Source organism: Mesocricetus auratus, unplaced genomic scaffold (genome assembly GCF_017639785.1).
Source record: "Mesocricetus auratus isolate SY011 unplaced genomic scaffold, BCM_Maur_2.0 Super-Scaffold_100694, whole genome shotgun sequence".
In the NCBI taxonomy this organism is placed as follows: domain Eukaryota; kingdom Metazoa; phylum Chordata; class Mammalia; order Rodentia; family Cricetidae; genus Mesocricetus; species Mesocricetus auratus.
The window spans coordinates 4918872-4938705 of NW_024429268.1; the positions used below are offsets into that span (position 1 = coordinate 4918872).

At 41.8% G+C, this 19834-nt stretch overlaps 1 protein-coding gene across 1 annotated transcript; it reads right to left on the reverse strand.

Annotated features, from left to right (window-relative positions):
* Positions 1 to 4610: 4610 nt before the first annotated feature.
* Tas2r40 (taste 2 receptor member 40) lies at positions 4611 to 7283 on the reverse strand. Its single transcript, XM_013122775.2, has 3 exons — positions 7251 to 7283; positions 6698 to 6702; positions 4611 to 5613 (listed from the first exon to the last, which is right to left on the reverse strand). The coding sequence occupies exons 1-3, from the start codon at positions 7281 to 7283 to the stop codon at positions 4611 to 4613; spliced, it is 1041 nt and encodes a 346-aa protein (XP_012978229.2).
* Between the last annotated feature and the right edge of the window lie 12551 nt (positions 7284 to 19834).

Below are 19834 nucleotides of genomic sequence, written 5' to 3' on the forward strand. Positions count from 1 at the left end.
CAGCCTGAACACATGGGGGAGGGCCTAGGCTCTGCCCTGGAAGATATGACAGACTTTGGAGATCCCCCATGGAGGGCCTCACCCTCCCCCGGGGAGTGGAGGGGGAATAGGATGGGGAATTTGTGGGGGGGGGAGGAGGGGAGGGAGAGGGAGCTGGGATTAACATGTGAAGCAGGCTTGTTTTCTAATTTAAATAAAAAGAACAACAACAAAAACCAAACCAAACAAACAAATAAAAAACAAAACACCATGGCCTGTGTAACACCCTTCACAGAGGAAACTATTAAACCAGATGTTATGTTTTTACAAGGAACTGAAGGGCTACGTTTAAAAAAAAAAGACAACCTTATGCATTCTCTTTAGGCATCATGCTTGATTTGTAGCTGAGGATGATCTTGAACTTCTGATCCTCCACAGCCTGCTCCTCTCAAGTGACAGGATGACAAGTATGGACCACTTGCTGGAATCGATTTTTTTTCCTTCTGCCATGTGGATCCCAGGAATTGAATTTAGGTCATTCCTTACCTGATGAACCAGCTCACTGGACCTAATTTTATTTTTTCACATGTATTTATTTGTTTGTTTATTTTTATTTGTGTGTGTGTGTGTGTGTGTGTGTGTGTGTGTGTGTCCTCAAACATACGTAAGTCACTGAGTACCTATGGAGGTCAGAGGACAGCTTATGGGAGATGGTTCTTTCTGTAGGGTTGTGTTTGAGAGGTTTAAAAAGGAGTGGAAAACAAGCGGAGAAATAGGAAGAGATACATTACTGGGAAAGCTGAAAGCCACAGGTTGTTACTTTGTGCTTTGACGATTCATAGTGCAACCTAACTGCCACAGTGCAACCTAACTGCCACATAGTGTCTACAGCTCTGGCTTGAGCAAAACCTAAACCTCCTCTTCCCTTCCTCCTCCTTCTCCTCTTTGGTAGGTCAGGCACTAAGAATATTTTTTAATCTTTTTGTTTGTTTGTTTTCTAAGAAAGTGTTTCTCTGAGTAGCCCTTGTTGTCCTGGAATAGACCAGGCTAGCCTCAAAATCAGAAATCCACCTATCTCTGCGCCTTCAGTGCTGGGTTTAAAGGCATGTGCCATCATGCCTGGCACTCTCAATGATTAAACAAACTCAAGAGCAGATAGGATTTCATGACATTTGAAAAGGATATGAAATTCAAATTTTGGTGTCCATAAATATAATTGTTTTTGAGCATAGTCACACCCATTCTCTTAAAAGTTGTTTCCTACAGGTTTGTTTTTCTTTCTTTTTTTGTTTTTTTCCTGCCACAGGAGAGCCGAGTCCCCGTGACAGAGACTTCTTGCACCTCACAAAAACTGAAGCATCTGCTATCTAGCTTTCGGTAGAAAGGTTGGCTGAGCCTTGACCTGGTGCCCCGTTTTGTTCAAATTAGCAGGGAAACAGTCGCCAGGCACTCAAAGCTGGAGTGCTTGCTGCCTGTCAGCCAGGTCTCTTCTTGCCCAGGGCAGACGCAGGGGTTGAAGGCTCCAGGGTATCGGCTCTCTGTTTTCCACTTTCCACTCAAGTGGAACAGACAGTTACTGACCTTGTGGCCACGCTCTGCCCCAAGTCTAAGAAGTGTCCACGCCCAGTGCTCCGTGTATCCAGCTGGGTCTGAGTGGGCTCTGGACACTGAGTCTAGGGGTGGGTGTTAGGATTTACAGAGGCTCAGAGATGCAGCCGCCAGCCCACACTAATAGAGATCAGAGCCAGGGATCGGATATGGTTTCCTGCCTGTAAGGACTACATGGGGGTGGAGGTGCCACTTTGCAAGGGATCCCCAAAGCTTTCCTATTAACTTTCCAATCTGGGGTTCTCCTCTGCATCCTGGTTTGCTACCCAGTCACACCCAAACCCAGGGAACCACGGATTCTTCTCTCTTTATATCACTTTTTTTAAAATAAAAATATTTATTGTTTTTATGTGTGTGAATGTTTTCCTGCATGGATATATGTGCACCATGTGCATGCCTGATGTCCACAGAGGCCAGAGAGGGTTTCTATTCCCCTGGGACTAGAGTTATACAGGGTTGGGAGGCATCATGTGGGTTCTGAGGACTGAACTTGGGTCCTCTGCAAAAGCAGCAATTGCTCTTATCTACTGAACCATCTCTCTCCAACTCTTTTTTTGTATCACTTTAAAAAAAATCCCACCCTCTCCCCCAAGCTGGGCGTTGGTGGCGCACACCTTTAATCCCAGCACTCCAGAGGCAGAGGCAGTCGGATCTCTGTGAGTTTGAGGCCAGCCTGGTCTACAGATTGAGTTCCAGGACAGCCTCCAAAGCAATAGGGAGAAACCCTGTCTCAAAAAATCCCCCCCCAATTATTTTCCCATTATGTCTTTTTTTCCTGATGCAACTTGAGTCAGCATTTATAAAACATTGTGTATGTATGTATAAATAACATATACATCCATTATATTTAAATATAAATATGTACATAAAAGACATCTTTTATCTGAAAGATGAACCAGAACATTTTATTTTCTAAGTGGAGGCTCTTGGTAGATGAATGCACCTGTGCCATACCAATTCTTAACCAGGAATCTTCCTATTGAGAAATGCTGCTTGGGAACACTCTTGGACGACCCTTTTTTGCTGGATGTGAAGCTCTGGCCAAGACGGACCCTCAGCTCTCCACACCCCTCTCCTTCCCTTTCGTAGTTTCTCCTCCCCAAGCTCCTCTTCCCACATTATTCCCGCCCAGACTTGTCTGCTCCTAGCCACAGGCTCCCGAGTATTTCCGTCTTCTTTTTTATCATCACAAGGGACTTCTGCTTACCTCTTCCCGGAGGAGGACACAGAAGGTGAGCATTCTCCCCCATCCCCCCGAATCCGTTGCCTGCAGGAGGGAATGAAAAATGAAGTCACCTGCAAACTCCCCGACACTCAGAGAAGCCACTCAGTGTGGAGCTACTCAGTTTCCTGTCTGCTGCTGTAGGTGCCTGCAAACAAGGAGGTGCCGCTTCTCCAGAACAAGCCCACCCAGAGAGGCATTATTCATGTCAGTCTCTTGTCAGCCTTCGTGTTAATGCACCATCAGCTCCAAATCATCTGCCTGCTTCTTTTGTGATGAGTTAGCATATAGACAGTGGGTGTGGAAGCTCTTTGTCAGCATCCGCTACTTGGAGAATGTTTTTTTTTTCTCTATCCCATAGGAACTGGAATGAAACTTGCAATCTAATTTATTTTTACAATGGCAAGTATAAGAAGGCGATCGCCACTTAAATAAAATAAGGTATCACTTGAAAAAAAAACAAAAACAATGCATTTTCGCAATCACCAGGCAACATATTTGAGCGAGTGGATATGTGTGTGTTGTGGAGATTTGTTTTCCTCAGTTTGCTGTTTCTGGGTGTAATACACTCCTTCACGCGAGTCTGAGAGGCAAGGAGCGCAGAATGATTAGTCTTTGTCTTGGCTGTCAGTCTCGGTTTTCATCCGGGGGCTTCCTAACTTCCTACGGGCAGCCGTTTCTCTGTCTGTTTTCCTCATTAACTTTAATTCACAAAGCACACAGTAGAGGGAATAGTCAAGCTCCCATTTTGTGAACAGTCCTCTGAAACTCTGCTGCCAATGCTATGCTGAAGAGTGACGACAGTGAAGGGGGATGCTTTCTTTCTCCACAGCTATCCCCGTGGGACCCGCCCTTTCCCCACCAGCTTCTTCAAGGTAGCCTGGAATAGGTGAAGCCAGTGGGTGGCCCCCTGGTTGCCAGTGAGTTGGTTAGTACACATCATAGACATTTTATCTGGCCTTTGTGCTCGTTTTTGACCCTCCCCCCATTTTTGTGTTTCCCTCTCTCTTTTTTTCTTCATCCCCTCCCCTTTGGGAAAATAAGTCATTCAGTTGACCGCGTATGTTTCCGTCTTCCACCCTCTAGTTCATCATTTAATGGAGAGAAATCCTTGTGTTATTTGGTCTTTGCCCTCATCTTTGCATCTCCCTCTCCGGAGGCTTCTGGAAGTTGGATGCCACCCTATCACTCCATTAGTGATAAGCATGGCCTCCATGGCATCAAATCCAAAGCCTCACCATGTTTCACTCTTTTAGGAAGGCCTAACATCTTACATCTTAATGGCCGTGGTCAGCTGCTCTTTCCCAAGTTCCTTTCTCTGTAGGAATTCTGGTTTCCCTTTTCCCTCTAGGCCTGAATACGAAGCCCGATAGCAGTCCTCTTTGTACTCTCTGGAGTTATCAGGGAGTTAAAAGTAGACTAACCAGGTAATTTTCTATCTAGATCAAGATATCTTCAAGGACCAAAGGGTGTTCAGTAGATAACAGATAGCAATCAGAGCTTCTCCTGGCTAAACTGGACAACTTCTCTCCAGACTCAGGGGTTTGTGGAGAGTAAAAAGAGTTTGGCACCAGAGATGAATCAATCTGTGCCAAGAAATTTTTTTCAAGTGTCAACCTTCAGTTTGTTTAGCTACCTCTGCTTAGATCCTTAAGTTAATCCAACTTCGAATTCATGTAAGGATTCAGTTACCTGAGGAGAAGGTTTTGTATGTGGGAAAAGTGAATGAAGATGTCTGTGAGGAAAAGCAGAACTGGTTGGACCAGATCTTAGAATATTCCTTGGGTTCCAGTCACTGGCTCTACCTTTTAAAGTAAAGATGGACTTGGTGCTGAAACCGCCTCCAGGCTCTTCTCAGCCCGGGGTTTCTCAAGATTAGATGGACTGCCTGGCCAGCTGGGTAGGCAGTCATGATAAAGTTGCACAGGCTATTCCAGAGACTGTAGGCATCGAAGATACTTGACATGGAGATAAATAGAGCCAGTGCATTGATAATGTAGAGAACGAGAGAGTAGCTGGTTGACTTGATGGCACCCAAGTGGGCCTCCATGCTGGAGTCCCTGGAGCCCGCGGCGCTGTTTTCCATGTGTAGGGTGTGCCTCTTGAGTGAGGCAATCAGCAGAGTGCCTGCCATGATGAACATGAACAAGGGAATGAAGATCCCCACATAATATAAAAACGCCAGGCCCAGCACATTGGTCTCAGAGAAGTACTGCCTCTTTGTGGAGTTAAGGGAAGGGATGGCAACAGAGTTGTTCACGTACACGTTGAAGATGTGTTTAGAGAAGAAGGAGCTCAAGCTGGCAGAAACCAACACTGAGAGACTCATAAGCTGAGGCATCAGCCCTATGATTTTCCGCTTCATCACGAGGAACAGAGGGTTAGTGAAGTTTGCAATTTTCAGACAGTAGAAGACGTTGAGCCAGGCAGCAAACCAGAGGTTACAGTAGCTCAGAAACACAGTGGCAGCTTTGAAGAATTTATACATGCCACTTTGGCTATAAATGATCCTGAAGAACAGACTGCAAGTAATCTCTACCATTATCCAGATCAGTAGCAAGAGCCTGGAGAAACTCAGCATCAACATAAGGTGGTCACCAGTGGGGAATCTTTTGCTCCTGACCCATTCAGTCCCATAGATGACTGTGATGAAACCATTGCCAATGATGCCAATGATACAGTGCATTGTAGAGATCACAAAAGTCATAAGGACTTTGTACCTGGGGGCGTAATCGGTAACATACGTGCTTACCATCGCCACACTGACTCTGACTTTTAGGTTCCTCACTGAGAAGTATCCGTTGCTAAATCCTCCCACAGTCAGCGTTACAGCAACACTTCCCCTCTTAGTTGAAAGTCATTTCCTATTTTTTCTTCATTTGATTGTCATATGACTACACGTAAGAGACTTGGCATGCAAATTATGGAAGGATTTGGTTACTGGCTCTGACTCCATTTCATAGACACCCATTTGCTTGGTGGCTTTCAGAAACTTATTCCACAGAATTTACAATGAATGTCTAGCACAGCATCTTCACATCGTATGTATTTTAGTCCATATTCACCAGAATCCTGAGTTAGGTATCTCAGTGTCCCATGGTTTTTTTTTGTTTTTTAAAACTTAGCTCACAAGACTTGTGCTATTTCTTGTTGTTTGTGAAAACATACTGCCTTCTCAGGTTTCCTTTCTGTGTTGCCCAGGCTAGTCGGCGATTCTCTTGCTACTACTGTCTAAACAGCAGGGATTCCAGGCATGCACCACTGTGTTTAGTCTTCTTGCTTTGTTTCTTATTGCCCGTATTTTGCAAGAAGTTCTCATTTTACAGTTACCACGTAAGCAAAGAACAAAGCCACGTTAGCTCACATCTTTCACTTAGAATGAAGCTCCCTCTAGAAAGGCCTCAAACGGTACACAGAAAAAGACCAGCTAGGATGATGATACAGTTCTCCTCCGAGGGACGGCTTTGTCTACCTCTGGTTACTGGATGGATGTAGGACCATGAATGAACCTGCTGTCCTGTGAGGACCGGCAGGCTGCTTGGTGTGGGTCCATGTACCTGGTCACTGATCCTCCTAGCAGCACCAGCATCCTTCACGCAGCCAGAATTTTTTTTTTTTGAGTTTGCACAGAGACTTGATTGACCAACGGTTTTGCGTTGTCTAGTTTGATGTTTTCATGTCGATTTGTCACAGCCACAGACATCAGAGAGGAGGGAAGCCTCAACTGTGAAAATGCTTCCATAAGATTGGGTTGCAGGCAGGACTGGAGAGATGGCTTAGCCATTAAAAGCTAGGCTCACAACCAAAATACTTAGGCACACGGGGGTGGCCTAGGCCCTGCTCCAAATGATGTGACAGACTTTGATGATCCCCCATGGAAGGCCTCACCCTTCCTGAGGAGCAGGAGGGGCATGAGATGGGGGGAGTCGGTAGGGGACATGGGAGGATGGGAGGGAGAGGGAACTGGAACTGATATGTAAAATAAGATTTTTTCTAATTGAAATAAAAGTGAAAAAGAAGAGAGAGAGAGAGAGAGAGAGAGAGAGAGAGAGAGAGAGAGAGAGAGAGTGAGTTATAGGTGAGCCTAAGGAGCATTTTCTTAATTTGTGATTGATTCAGGAGGGCACACCTCTGGGCTGGTGGTCCCGGGTTCTATGAGAAAGCAGGTTGAGCAAGTCATGAAGAGCAAACCAGTAAGCAGCCCCCCTCCATGGCATCTGTATCAGCTCCTGCCTCCAGCTTCTTGCCCTGCTTGAGTTCCCCTACTGCTTCTGAAAATGGATATTTATATGGAACTCTGAATGAAGTAAGCCCTTTCCTCCCCAAGTTGCTTTTGGTCATGAGGTTTCATCATAGCAATAGTAACCCTAACTAAGGCAGGTTGCTTGTTTTAAATGATGAATATGCTTTTCAGCTGAACAGTGAATAGTCCAGTACTTACCTCCTGTTGGCATCGAGATTTGATTTTGGCCATCATTTGCTCATGAGCTTGTCTTACCATGTGAAAAGGATGATCAATAATGAATTTCCACAACCCTAAATTAATTTGACTTAAAATAAGGAAGTTAAAATGTGTTGCTATGAGCCTGAGTTGTGTAGCTGGACAGGGTGTAATTTGGTTATTATTTCAGCATGCAAGACATTGAAGCAAGAAGACAGCCAGTTTGAGGATGCATTGAGTTACATACAGCAAGACTGTGTCTCAAACAGAAAATAAAACACAAAAATTAAACCCTGCGGAATTATATTGTGTTACTTGACATGTAAAAATACTGCTAGACAAAGATGGATGTCACAAAATGACTAAAGTATTCTACACAGAAAAAGAACCCCTAATGTCAACGTAGGGACTTACACAAGAAAGCTCATAACTGCTTTAGTCATCACAGGCAGGAACAGGAAATAGTACTTATTGACCAGTCTGACATTTCCTGTGGCTTCGGTCACCTTTCCCAGGACAGGAACATAGTGACGGTCAGCAGCTGTTACATATTATAAAGCTCCAATCTTTATGTTTTTTTGTTTACTTTGTCTCAACTCACATAAGTTCGCAATAAATAACATATGCACAATTTTCTCATCTGTAGTTGCTGATTTCCACTCTTCTAGTACCATTTCTGTTGGTTTTCATTCATGCCTTTTTCTTTTTTTTTTTTTTTTTTTGCTCCTAGGGTGTGAGAGCAGAAGGGCATTCTAGGAAGGGTCTGCCTGCAGCCACAGGGACTTGAGCAAGAGGGCGAGCAGCAGACAGTGGCTCTAGGGATGGGTTCTCTGGCTCTACACAGGCTGCAACTCTGAGGCTGCCGAATCTAAACCACTCACAGTGCTCCGTTTGTAGTGGTGCTGACCTACTTCTTTGTAGATCTGGAGATCTAGAACGGAGGCGCAATGGCTTGAAGGCGGTCCCTAAAGTTCATATGCTGGAAACCTGATCCCCAAATGCAACAGTGTTGAGAGGGGAAGATTAAAAAAACATTTAAAAACTTATTTTTAGAGAGTTTCACAAATCTGTGTGTGATGTATTTTGATCATGTCTGTCCTCTCAAACTCCTCCCAGATGTCCCCAACACATTTCCCATGCAACTTCATGTCCTTTTTTAAATGACTCATTGAGTCCAACTAGTGCTATGTGAAATTATCTAGTGAGTGTAGTGTCATCCTCTGGAGCGAGGACAACCTATCAGGGGCCACACAACACCACCACCACCACCACCACCACCAACAACAACAACACTGCTTTCCACTCCCAAGCACCTACCAGCTGCCAATATTTCCTCAGCTGAGGGTGGGGCATTGTGAGGTTCCCTCTCATACATGCTGGAATTTTGAGCGACTTAGTCTTGTGCTGTGAGATTCCGAGCGCCATCCGTGGTGTTAGCTTGACTAGAAGGCACAATTTATCAGCCAGCCCTTCTCTCCAACCTCTGACTCATACAATCTTTCTACCCCTCACTCCTTTTCTAAGATGTTGGAAGATGAGTCCGTGGGGGAGGGAGTTGTCTCATCTAAGTCTGAACATTTGAGAGGGAATTTTAAGAGATGATTATGTCATAGGAGTCCTGCCCTCATGAGTAGGTTGGTATTATTTCAGCAGTATGTTGATTACAGAAACGAGTTCAGCCACTTCCTGCTCACGTTTTTTTTTTCCCTGCCTTCTTCCGTGGAAGGATGTAGCAAGAACATGTTTGCCAGATGAAGAAAGCTGGTCATGTTATTCTCAGATTCTAGAACTTTAAGAAATAAATTTCCAGCCAGGCAGTGGTGATGATTGCCTTTAATCCCAGCGCTTGCGAGGCTGAGGCAGATGTATCTCTGGGTTTGAGGATAGGCTGGTCTACAGAGTGAGTTCCATGACAGCCGGAGGGCTACACAGAGAAACCTCCCAGAAAATAAAAAGCAAACAACAGCAACAGCACAATTCTAATCTTAATAAATTGCCCTACCTGTGACTTTCTATTATGATAGCATATAACAGATCAAGCTAGGAGGCACTTGCTCTCCAAGGAAGATCCCACAAGGAGCCACGGCTATGAGGCTGAAAATTTTTGTCAGATTTGGGAGAACACTTAATTAGAGGAAATACTTTTTCTCTCCATCAATACATAGATAGAAAATGACTTTCTGAGTTGGAGAAGAAAGAAAAAGAGGAGGAAGAAGAAGGGAGCTCGATGAGAAAGGCCTGAGCTCTGATCACCTTCTTAAGACTTCGTGGGTGTGCAGACAGGGCTACAAAAACATCCCTCAGCAAAACCACTAAGCTCTTATAAAACCCTATTGAAGAAACTAATGAATCCCATGGAGAGCATGAGGTTATACCTGTGAAACTTAAAAAGTGTTTCTGACAAAATGTCAAACATTCAATGAAAATAAATGGAAGGCTGTGGACAGATTCCATTCCCTCTACCACGCCACGTGAGTGTGACCCCTAAAGGAGCATGCATTTCATCTCAGAGAGAGGAAAAAGGATAACTCCGGAGAAAGTCCAGTAAGGACATGTATAATAAGGCTGGTTGGTGTGACCAAGAAAAACACAAAAATATAATTACCCTATGGGTCATGTCAACTCACGTAAGGGGATTAACCAAACATGGGTTCAGCTGAGCGCTGTTGAGTTGCCATTCCACAGTGATACATTGGTCAGATTTTTATTATTATAATAAAATATTAACAATTCAGTTTATTTGCTTATTTGGTTTGAATCTTACTTTCTCCCTTTGTCTTACTTCGTTGTAGCTAAGACTCTGTTTGCCTGGATTGGCTGGCATGGGGTGGGCTCTCAGCTATCCATTTTTCCTTCCTCAAGTCCCAGCTAGTGTGGGAGACAAGAAAGAGTTTCTTTTTATATAATTGGCTGCTCCTACCGCGTGCTTTCCTGTGATTACTGCTTCCTTCGACAACACCATTTGACCATCTAGCCCTTTGGAATGGCAGCTATCCATGTGCGTGATAGAATGCATTGGGTTCTTCTTTTTATATAAATAGATTTACTTACCTTTTTTGTTTAAATACAGGTTGGAAGAAGCTAGACACCGGAGTCTGGGCTGGTTGCAGAAGAGCTGGTTGTAGGTGAAAGTTTATGTCCTGCCTGGTCCCTCAGTCATTTAGTCCCAATTAAACACACAGAGGCTTATACTAATTATAAACTGTTTGGCCAATGGCTCAGGGTTCTTACTGCCTAACTCTCTTTTAACTATTAGCCCATTTCTATTAATCTATGTATCTCTGCATGGTCTTGGCTTACTGGAGAATGCCCAAATGACCTACCTTCCTAGTAGCTACATGGCATCTCTTTGAGACTCTTTCTGTGTTACTCTTACCAGAATTCTCTGAGTCTGGTAGCTCTGCCTATACTTCCTGCATGGCCACATTCTGCCTGTCTGTTGGCTGAAATAGCTTTATTCATCAGCCAATAGGAGAAACATATATTCACAGCACACAGAAGGACATCCCCATCAGCTGTCACTGAAGCCTCTTAATGAGCGTTCTAACTGGCATTTAGCTTTAGTCATTGGCTGCTTTCTTTTGACCTATCTTCTGCAGGTCTATATAGTGTCATTATCTGAATTTCCCAAAGGCCTTGTGAAAAACATCCATGTCCCCATGCCACTTCACCGGATTTCGAATTCTTTTTCTGGAGAACCACTAAGCACTGGCATTTTATATCTCTCTGTTTTTGCTTAGTAAGGCATCAGAGGTGGTGGGGATATGTTAAGACCCACCACCCATTAAGGGGACTTGCCTTTACTTTATCATACGGGCTCTGGAGTCAATTCTGAGACAACAAAAACAATGGTACTCTGTACCCTCTATTTGGGAGACAACACAGAGGATTTCTGGGGAACACTAAAAAAGATGTATTCTTCTATCAGGTATAAGGAAATACAATTGAGCGGCTAAGGTATAGGAAATAAATACATTATTTAGTGTTAGAAAGCAGCATAATTCTTGGATATGTATCTCTATAAAAGTAGGGAAAGAAAAGTAGACCCCAGAGGGGCACACATCCCACTTTGTCCATCAGTGAATATTTTTATGTGCATATTTGGCAAAGGATGTAGTGAAAGAAAATAATCTGGAGGTCATTATGAAACAAGCTACTGTAGGAACAAAGACCAGAGATATGGAAAGATAATACTCTATCCAATGAAATGAAAAATAATTGAAATGTCAACAAGATTTTTATCTTGGCTGTTTATAAAATAAGCAGTTATGCATTTAAGTGAAATATATATGTGCCCAGAGAATGAAATTAGTCACAGACAGCAAATTGTGGACGTATCCATTAGATGTAGTGGAAATCCTATAAAGATCTTAGCACGTGAACAGAAACACTGTTGCAAAAATGCTAAATGACATTGTTTCTGTAGCAGTGTTATTTAAACATGGTTAAGAATTTGAAAGATAAATTATGTAAAAAGTTTGCTGTGAGTGTCATCCACTCGCATGTTTAAAATATGCTAATGTAATAATTAACTTTATTTCTTCACCATGGGTTGCGAATTTTTACGATTGGAAATATTTTAGACAGCGTGAAGTAATGAGACACTGGAAAGTAATTCAGAAATTAGCTTTTGTGGAAAAGGAAAGCTTTTGAACAATTGAATATAGATCTGTGTGCCTGTGTAATGTCGTTTCTGTGATGTACGGAGTTAATTCTGGGCTCGCAATGAAACTTGAGTTTTATGTGGCAAGTTATGTAAGGACACAGGCTTTGCATAGGATCATTTGCATTATTCAACAGGCATTGGTTTTGCTAGAAGTTAAAAATGGAAGCTGTCACAGACATTGCTCACTACTTGCACTAAGTCCCCTGGCCAAGCTAGAGGCACCTACTTGACAATCAGATATAGAGCATGTGGTTCACTCACTGCATGTAGGGCAGGAGGCTTGGTCACAGCAGAACAAAAGGGCTGTTGTTGGTCTGTCAGAAGAAATAAACTTACATCATCTGACGGAGGAAAAATGTGCTTATGCTGACCAGTAAAGATTGTTATCATACAATCGGTCTTTTGAGGGGAAAAACCCTGTGGATGTTTCTCTCAAAGGCAACCACAGTGGTTATAAGACACGGTGAGGAGACACATCTGGCATTTCATTTCTTATTCTTTGTGTGTGTGTGTGTGTGTGTGTGTGTGTGTGTGTGTATTAGTTCTTAGGGATGTTACTGAGGGCACGATGAGTCCTGCGTTATTTTCTCCATATGGTTATGAGTTCAGATTAGGGGAGGCAATCCTGTGGTTTAGTGAGACACAAGGTCCTAGCCTGTGCAGTGAAGGCTGATCCCTGGTGTCACAGACGGTGTGGAAATTTTAGTGCAGTGACGACCGGGAGGCTTAGCGCCTACAAACACTTTAAACAACTGTGCAAGGACTCACTTTGGAAAGCTGTGATGCTTAATGCTGATTGGCAGCTTGACAAGATCTACAACTTTCTAGGAGGCAAATCTGAGCATGTTTGTCAGGGAGTTTCTAGGTTGGATTAACCGAGGTGGGAGGACTCTCCTTCACTGTGGGCAGCTCTATTCCGCAGATGGAGGTTCTGGAATGAACAGAGAGGAGAAAGGCTGCTCTCTCTGCTTCCTGACTGTGGACCCAATGTGACAGTCATTTCAAGATCCCACTGCCCCGCCTCTCTTGTGTAAATGGACCGTGCTTCCCTTATGCTTCCATAATGCTTATCTTCTTTAAGTTGGCCTTGTCAGATATTTTGTCACAGCAGTAAAAAGAAAAAATAACTAACAGGAAAACACCCTTTTGGAAATTATTTTCTAAATGTTTTTATTTATTCTCTGAAACCTTTGTACTCATGTACAACATATCTTGATTGTATCCAGCTTCTACTCTCCAACTCTTTTCCCTCCTAATTCTAGATTTATTCACTTTTTTCCTTTGAGTTCTGTTACTGCTCCCCAAATGTGCATGGGTGTGGTAGCCATCCACATGGGCAATACATCAATAGTCAGAATCTTAAAGAAAAGCGGCTCTCCTTCCCCTCAGCAGCCAGTTACCCCCTCAGCTAAGAATGCAACCAGGTAGCTTCTCCCAAGATGCACTTAAAACTAAGGCCCTGTTAAGTAGCTTTGTGAACAGCTCCTTTCCATTGTTAAACTGCATAGAGCTGAATGCTTGCCACAGTGAGTGGTTTCTAACCGAGGCTGAATTCTTTGTGTGTATTGAAAAGTGACATATTGACAAGCGGTTGTCTCATCAAAGGAAAGCCAAAAAATTTCTGGGTCTAAAACAAAAGGTATAAATACACTGCGAGAGAATTGTTAAAAATAAAATATTTCTACTTTTAGCTTTCTCTTAAGTAATGGACTTAAAACAGTCATCGTATGCACATGCTTATGCAGGGTTTGGCAAGCTGAAGTGGTTACTTTCTAGGTAGCTAGTTTGAATTTTCTTTTGCTAACCATATATCTTTATATGGCTTTGGTTTCTGTGGATTCAGACGTCTTCAGTGACCCTGTCAGAGCACGTTTGGCACCTTCAATATTTATGTAATACTTCTCTCTTTTCACCACGAGATGGAGCTGAAAAACGGAGTGTTCTGTAAGTGGAGCAATTCCTCAGCTCATCCACTGGTGAGCAATCATGTTCCGTCTTTCCTAGTGGGATCACTGAAGAAAACCTTCTTCCTTTTAGGCAGTTGGCTAAGAGCTTTACCAACCCAACCTTTTAGGGAGATTTCTTATTTTTTTTTTTTGTTATCATGGTTAGGTTTATATCTTTTTCAAGTATTATCTTTTTTTTTAAACAGAGTGGCTATACCCATTTTTGCAGAGTAAATTGCAAGTAAAAAAATTCTAATTTCTGGAGTTTCAGGCAACGATAGAGTCAGTTTTGAAATAAAATAGGCATCAGAATAATAGAATAATGGCATTTGAGAGAGAGCTGGTCTAACCCCAGAGCAAGTAGACTAAGAAGTGAGTCACCCGAGGCCATATGCCCACTGAGATCATGTTTGAAATACCAAGGTATGTGTTTGACTGGTGCTTTCCATACTTGTATTTGGTTTCTATTTAAATTCTCTGCTGTGTCTTTACCAGTGGATAGTTACTTGCCTGATTAGTCCTCTTTTATTCAATTCAGGAATTAGTTGTGTGTTTCTTTTAGGTAGTTATCTGTACTTAGGTACAGATGTGCAAAAATGACCCTTATTACTCAGCAGAATTCAAGTCTCCTTCCTAACATGAATATTCAGTAAGTACCCAATATTTCACTGGAAATAAATATTAAGTGAGATGTAACTGTCTTCATAAAAAGAATCATTTACTTTGTGTGCAGATGGGAACAGGGTGGAGGGAGGAGAATGATGGAGTTTTGAAAGGACACATGATAGGTAAAAAATGATGTAATTTCAGCTGGCAACTTATGTCAATCAAAGTATTGATTTTCTACAAGTGTGTGACAGTTATGAAATGGGAGAAAGAATAGTGTTTACTGTTGTTGTCAAGTATTCTACCAGAAATGGATTGAAAACTTAAATATAAGAATACACATATATCTATATATCTATATCTTGTCTTGACTTTGGGTTATGACAATGGTTTCTTAGAGATGAGACCTAAAACACAAATAATCAAAGAAAAATAAGTTAAATTTTATTAAAAACATGCCTTTTGTGCTTCAAAAGGTAATGAAAATGCACATGAAAAATAAAAGAATATTCTATAGAGTGGAAGAATATACTTTCAAACTATATATTTTCTTTATACAAGAGGTTTTTAAGTAAGGTTGTTATATAAAAACTTTTACTAATAAATAATAAGAAAAACTCAATTAAAAATGAGCAAAGGATTGGGATTTTTTCCAAACAGAAATAGTAAAAAAGCCATGTGGGAAAAAACGCCAGGTCTCACTACCCATTGAGAAATATACATAAACAACAACAAAACAAGCCACATAGCTGGGCAGTGGTGACACATACCTTTAATCCCAGCACTTGGAAGGTAAAGGCACATGCGTCTCTGAGTTTGAGGCCAGACTGAACTACTGAATGAGTTCCAGGACAGCCGGGGACACACAGAGAAATCCTGTAAATGGAAGCTTCCTGCTCCAACCTCCTGGTCCCAAATAACCATCTTTGAGGCTGAATATCAATTACAAATGCTTGGCCTGTGCATAGTTCAGACTTATTACCTACTAGCTCTTACAATTGTACCTGACTTCCAGCATGTCCTGCCCCCTCTGAGGATCCTGGTGACTTACTTGACCTGGGAATTATATTCTATACTTTGGCCAATTGATAATCTTGCCCACTGCAAAGAGAAGCTTCTTTGACCAAGGCAAACAGCAGCAGAAGTCTATGAGTATAAACGCATTTAGAAGGCAGTCTGACAACATGGTACCACATATGGAACTTTTGTCTTTTCTACTCTGATTTATTTGGCTCAAAATGATTTCTAGTTCCATCTATTTTTCTACAAGTTTCATTGTACCACATTATTCTATGCCCACTCTACTTGTTGATGGACATCTAGGCTATGTTTTTCCCCACTTATAATAAATATGGAACAATAAGCATGGACATGTAAGGATCTCTGTGGTAGGCTGACGTAAGAGTCCTTTGGCTATATGTTTATGAATGGTATAGCTGGGTAATATGGGAAGAACCTGTCTTTAGGTTCTTGAGAAATCTCAGTACCAATTTCTGTAGTGACTGGAGAGCTCATGTTTCCATCAACAGTTTAAAAGGTTCCTCTTTCCTCATGTACCCATAAGTATTTGTTTTTTTTAGTTAATTTAATATTTACTTTTATTTAAATTAGAAACAAGCTTGCTTCACATGTCAGTCCCAGCTCCCTCTCACTCTCCTCCTCCCTCTTTTTTCCATTGTATAATTTTAGCTACTTTGTCAAAAATCAAGTGTTCCTAGGTATGTGGGTTAATATTAGGGTTTTCAATTTGGTTCTATTTGTCTACCTGTCTATTTTAGTGCCAATGCCAAGCTGTTTTCAGGACTATAGCTCTATAATAGAGCTTTAAGCCAGGGATGGTGATGTCTCCTGAAGTTCCTTTATTGTCCAGGGTTGTTTTGGCTATTCTGGGTCTTTTGTTTTCCCATATAAAGTTGATTGTTCTTCTTCCAAGGTCTGTGAAGAATTGTTCTGGGATGTTTTGATGGAGATTGCTTTGAATTTGTATATTGCTTTTGGCAAGATTGCCATTTTTTACTATGTTGATTCTACCTATCCAAGAGCATGGGGGATCTTCCCATTTTCTGGTATCTTCTTTAATTTCTTTCTTTAAAGACTCAAAGTTCTTGCTATACAGGTCTTTCATTTGTTTGGTTAGCATTATCCCAAGACATTTTATATTGTTTGTGGTTACTGTAAAGGGTGATGTTTCTCTGATTTCTTTCTCAGCCCATTTACCATCTGTATATAATAGGGCTACTGATTTTTTGAATTAATCTTGTATCATGCCACTTTGCTGAAGGTGTTTATCAGCTGTAGGAGTTCCCTGGTAGAGTTTTTTGAGTCACTTATGCAAACTATCATATCATCTGCAAATAGTGAAAGTATGACTTCTTCCTTTCCAATTTGTATTCCCTTGATCTCCTTTTGTTGTCTTATTGCTCTAGCAAGAACTTCAAGTACAATATTGAAGAGACATGGAGAGAGTGGACAGCCTTGTCTTGTTCCTGATTTTAGAGGAATTGTAATGATTTTCTCTCCATTTAGTTTGATGTTGGCTGTAGGTTTGTTGTATATGCTTTTATTATGTTCAGGCATGTTCTTGTTATCCCTGATCTCTCCAGGACCTTTATCATGAAGGGGTGTTGTCTCTCAATGTTTGTAGAACATCTATACAGGACCTTCTGGCTTTCAGAGTTTCCATAGAGAAGTCAGGTGTACTTCTGATAGGTTTGCCTTTATATGTTACTTGGCCATTTTCCTTCACTGCTCTTAATATTCTTTCTTAATTCTGTATGCTCTTAATATTCTTTCTTAATTCTGTATGTGTTTTGAATATTTTTGTCAAAGGTTTTTTTTTTAGCATCGAGTGAGTTGATCATATAGTTTTTCTTTCTCAGTTTGTTTATACAGTGTATTACATTGTTAGGTTTTCATATGTTTAACCATCCAGTACTTTCTGTAGGACTGGATTAGTGGATATGCATTGTTTAAATCTGGTTTTGTCATGGAATATCTTGTTTTCTCCATATATGGTGATTGAGATTGAAAGCTTTGCTGCGTATAGTCCTCTGGGCTTCCTGTACTTTCATTGGCATGTCTTTCTTTGGGCTGGGAAAGTTTTCTTGTTTGATTTTGTTGAATATATTTTCTGCCCCTTTGAGGTGGGTTTCTTCCCCTTCTTCTATCCCTATTATTCTTAGATTTGGTCTTTTTACGGTGTCTCATATTTCCTGGATATTTTGTGTTGGGGATTCATTGGACTTAAGATTTTCTTTGGTGGATTAATCTATTTCTCCTAGTGAATCCTCAACGCCTGAGATTCTCTCTTCCAACTCTTGTATTCTGTTGGTTATGCTTGCGTCTGTAGTTCCTGATCCTTTACTCACCTTTTCTAATTCCAGACTGTGTTGGTTTTATTGTTTCTATTTCAGCTTTCAAACCTTGCACTGTTCGAATTGTTTCTTGCAATGTTTGGTTTGTCTTTTCTTCCATTTCTTTAAAGGATTTTCTCATTTCCTCTTTTAGGGTCTCTATCATCTTCATGAAGTTGTTTTTAAGGTCATTCTCTTCTGCTTCACCTGTGTTGTGATGGCCCAGTCTTGCTGTAGCAGAGTCCGTAGACTCTGGTGGCGTCATATTGGTTTTTGTGTTGTTGAATGTGTTCTTATATTATCGTCTTCCCATCCCTTCTTCCAGTGGGTGCAAGCAGGTCCAATATCTCACGGTGGGTGCAAACGTGTCTGAGGTACTCCCTCTCCTGGTGGGTGGGAGCTGAATTAGCACAGTGCTGTCAACAGTCTCGAGGTTTCTTCTTGAGCCAGGGTTGAGTTGACCTGTCTGCAGTCCCCAGGCCAGGAGATCCCAGAGAGGGCAAGCAGAAGGAAGTCCAGACCTAGCTGGGGGGGCGGTGCAGCTCACCTCTGTGGGGGCGGGAGTAGGCCGACACTGTCACTGGTTGCTTGATCCTCTGGGGATGAGTGGATGTGGCCCCAGTCCCACTGGCCAGCAGATCCCAGAGTGGGCAAGTGGGAGGATGTCAGCCTGAGGAACCCTGTCAGTATTTGTTATCAATTTTTTTAATTGATAGGCATTCGGACTCGTGTGGGTATGAATGTCAAACCAGTACTAGTTTATATTTCCTTGATAGATAAGGATGTTGGACGCTCTCCAAGATAGTTACTGGCGGTTTGCATTTCTTTCTCTGAGAACTGTCTGTTCATTTTATTAGTTCATTTATAGACTGCATGATTGTCGGTGTTTTGTTTTCACAGTTTTTCTTCTATATTCTAGGTATTAAGTCCATTTCATGTGTAGTTGGCAAAGATTTCTCTCCCATCCCATAGCTGCTTCTTCACGTTGACGATTGTTTCCTTTGTTGTGTAGGAGCCTTTTAATTTCATCTGTTTGGGATTGTCTCTTGAGCTGTCAGTCATCTTTCCAGAAAGTCGCCGTTCATACCTAACCTCTCTGTCTTGAAATATTTTCTCTGTTTTTCAAAGCTCCAGGTTTTCCACTGAGGTCATTTTGAATTGATTTCTGTTCAGGAGGAGAGATACAGATCTAGATTATTTAGTTTCTGGGGTTGAAATAAACATGTCCTTTCATTTTTTCCCCCTGGCTTCTAGGGTTACTGATGAAAATTCTACTGCTATTCCTTATGTCGGCCTTTGTAGGCGAGGTGGCATTTTCTCCTGACATTATACTCTTTTTTTTTTGCCTTGTAATCCTTCCTTTTGCTTTTATTGTTATTTTCTGATTTCATATGTGTGTAGGGTGCATCCTGATCATTTTTTCTCCCACCCTCTCTTATCTCTTCCCACTCCAATCATTTTCCTCTTTCTCCCTACCTTTTCCCAGAGTCACAGCTTTTGGCTTTGTTTTGTGATCATCTGTGTGACCACTGGATTTCCGCCATCCGTTGTGTCTTGGTAGGGCACTGAGATGGCTATTCTAGGTTGTCAACTTGACCGCACCTGGACGTTTGATGTGGGGAAGGCCCACCTTCTATCCAGACATTTTGAGGTGAGAGGATCCCCCTGTAATCTGGAACACCCTCTTGTATAATTTCATTGAGGAGGTTTCCTTTCCTGCTACCATTTGCCTTAGTTTCTTGTTCCTTTGACTGCGTCCTAGAGTTCTTTTGCTTCTTTATCTTATTTATTGACATGTGAATACAGTGCTTGATCAACCTGCCCTCCATCCCTATGCTCTCTTTCTGCTCTATCAAATCTACGTATGAGTCTTTTCACTGTGTTTTTTGATTCACTGAGCTTTTTCATTTTCAAGATTTTTAGTTTTCCAAAACCCTAACATCCTTGGAGACGCTTTCCTTCCATGCTGCTGATATTTCCAGGCTTATTGCTGATTCTTTCATCCGTTTTGAT

Coding starts and splice junctions, on each gene's coding strand:
- Tas2r40 (XM_013122775.2), bottom strand. CDS start 7,283: ATGGCCAAAATCAAATCTCGATGCCAACAGGAG.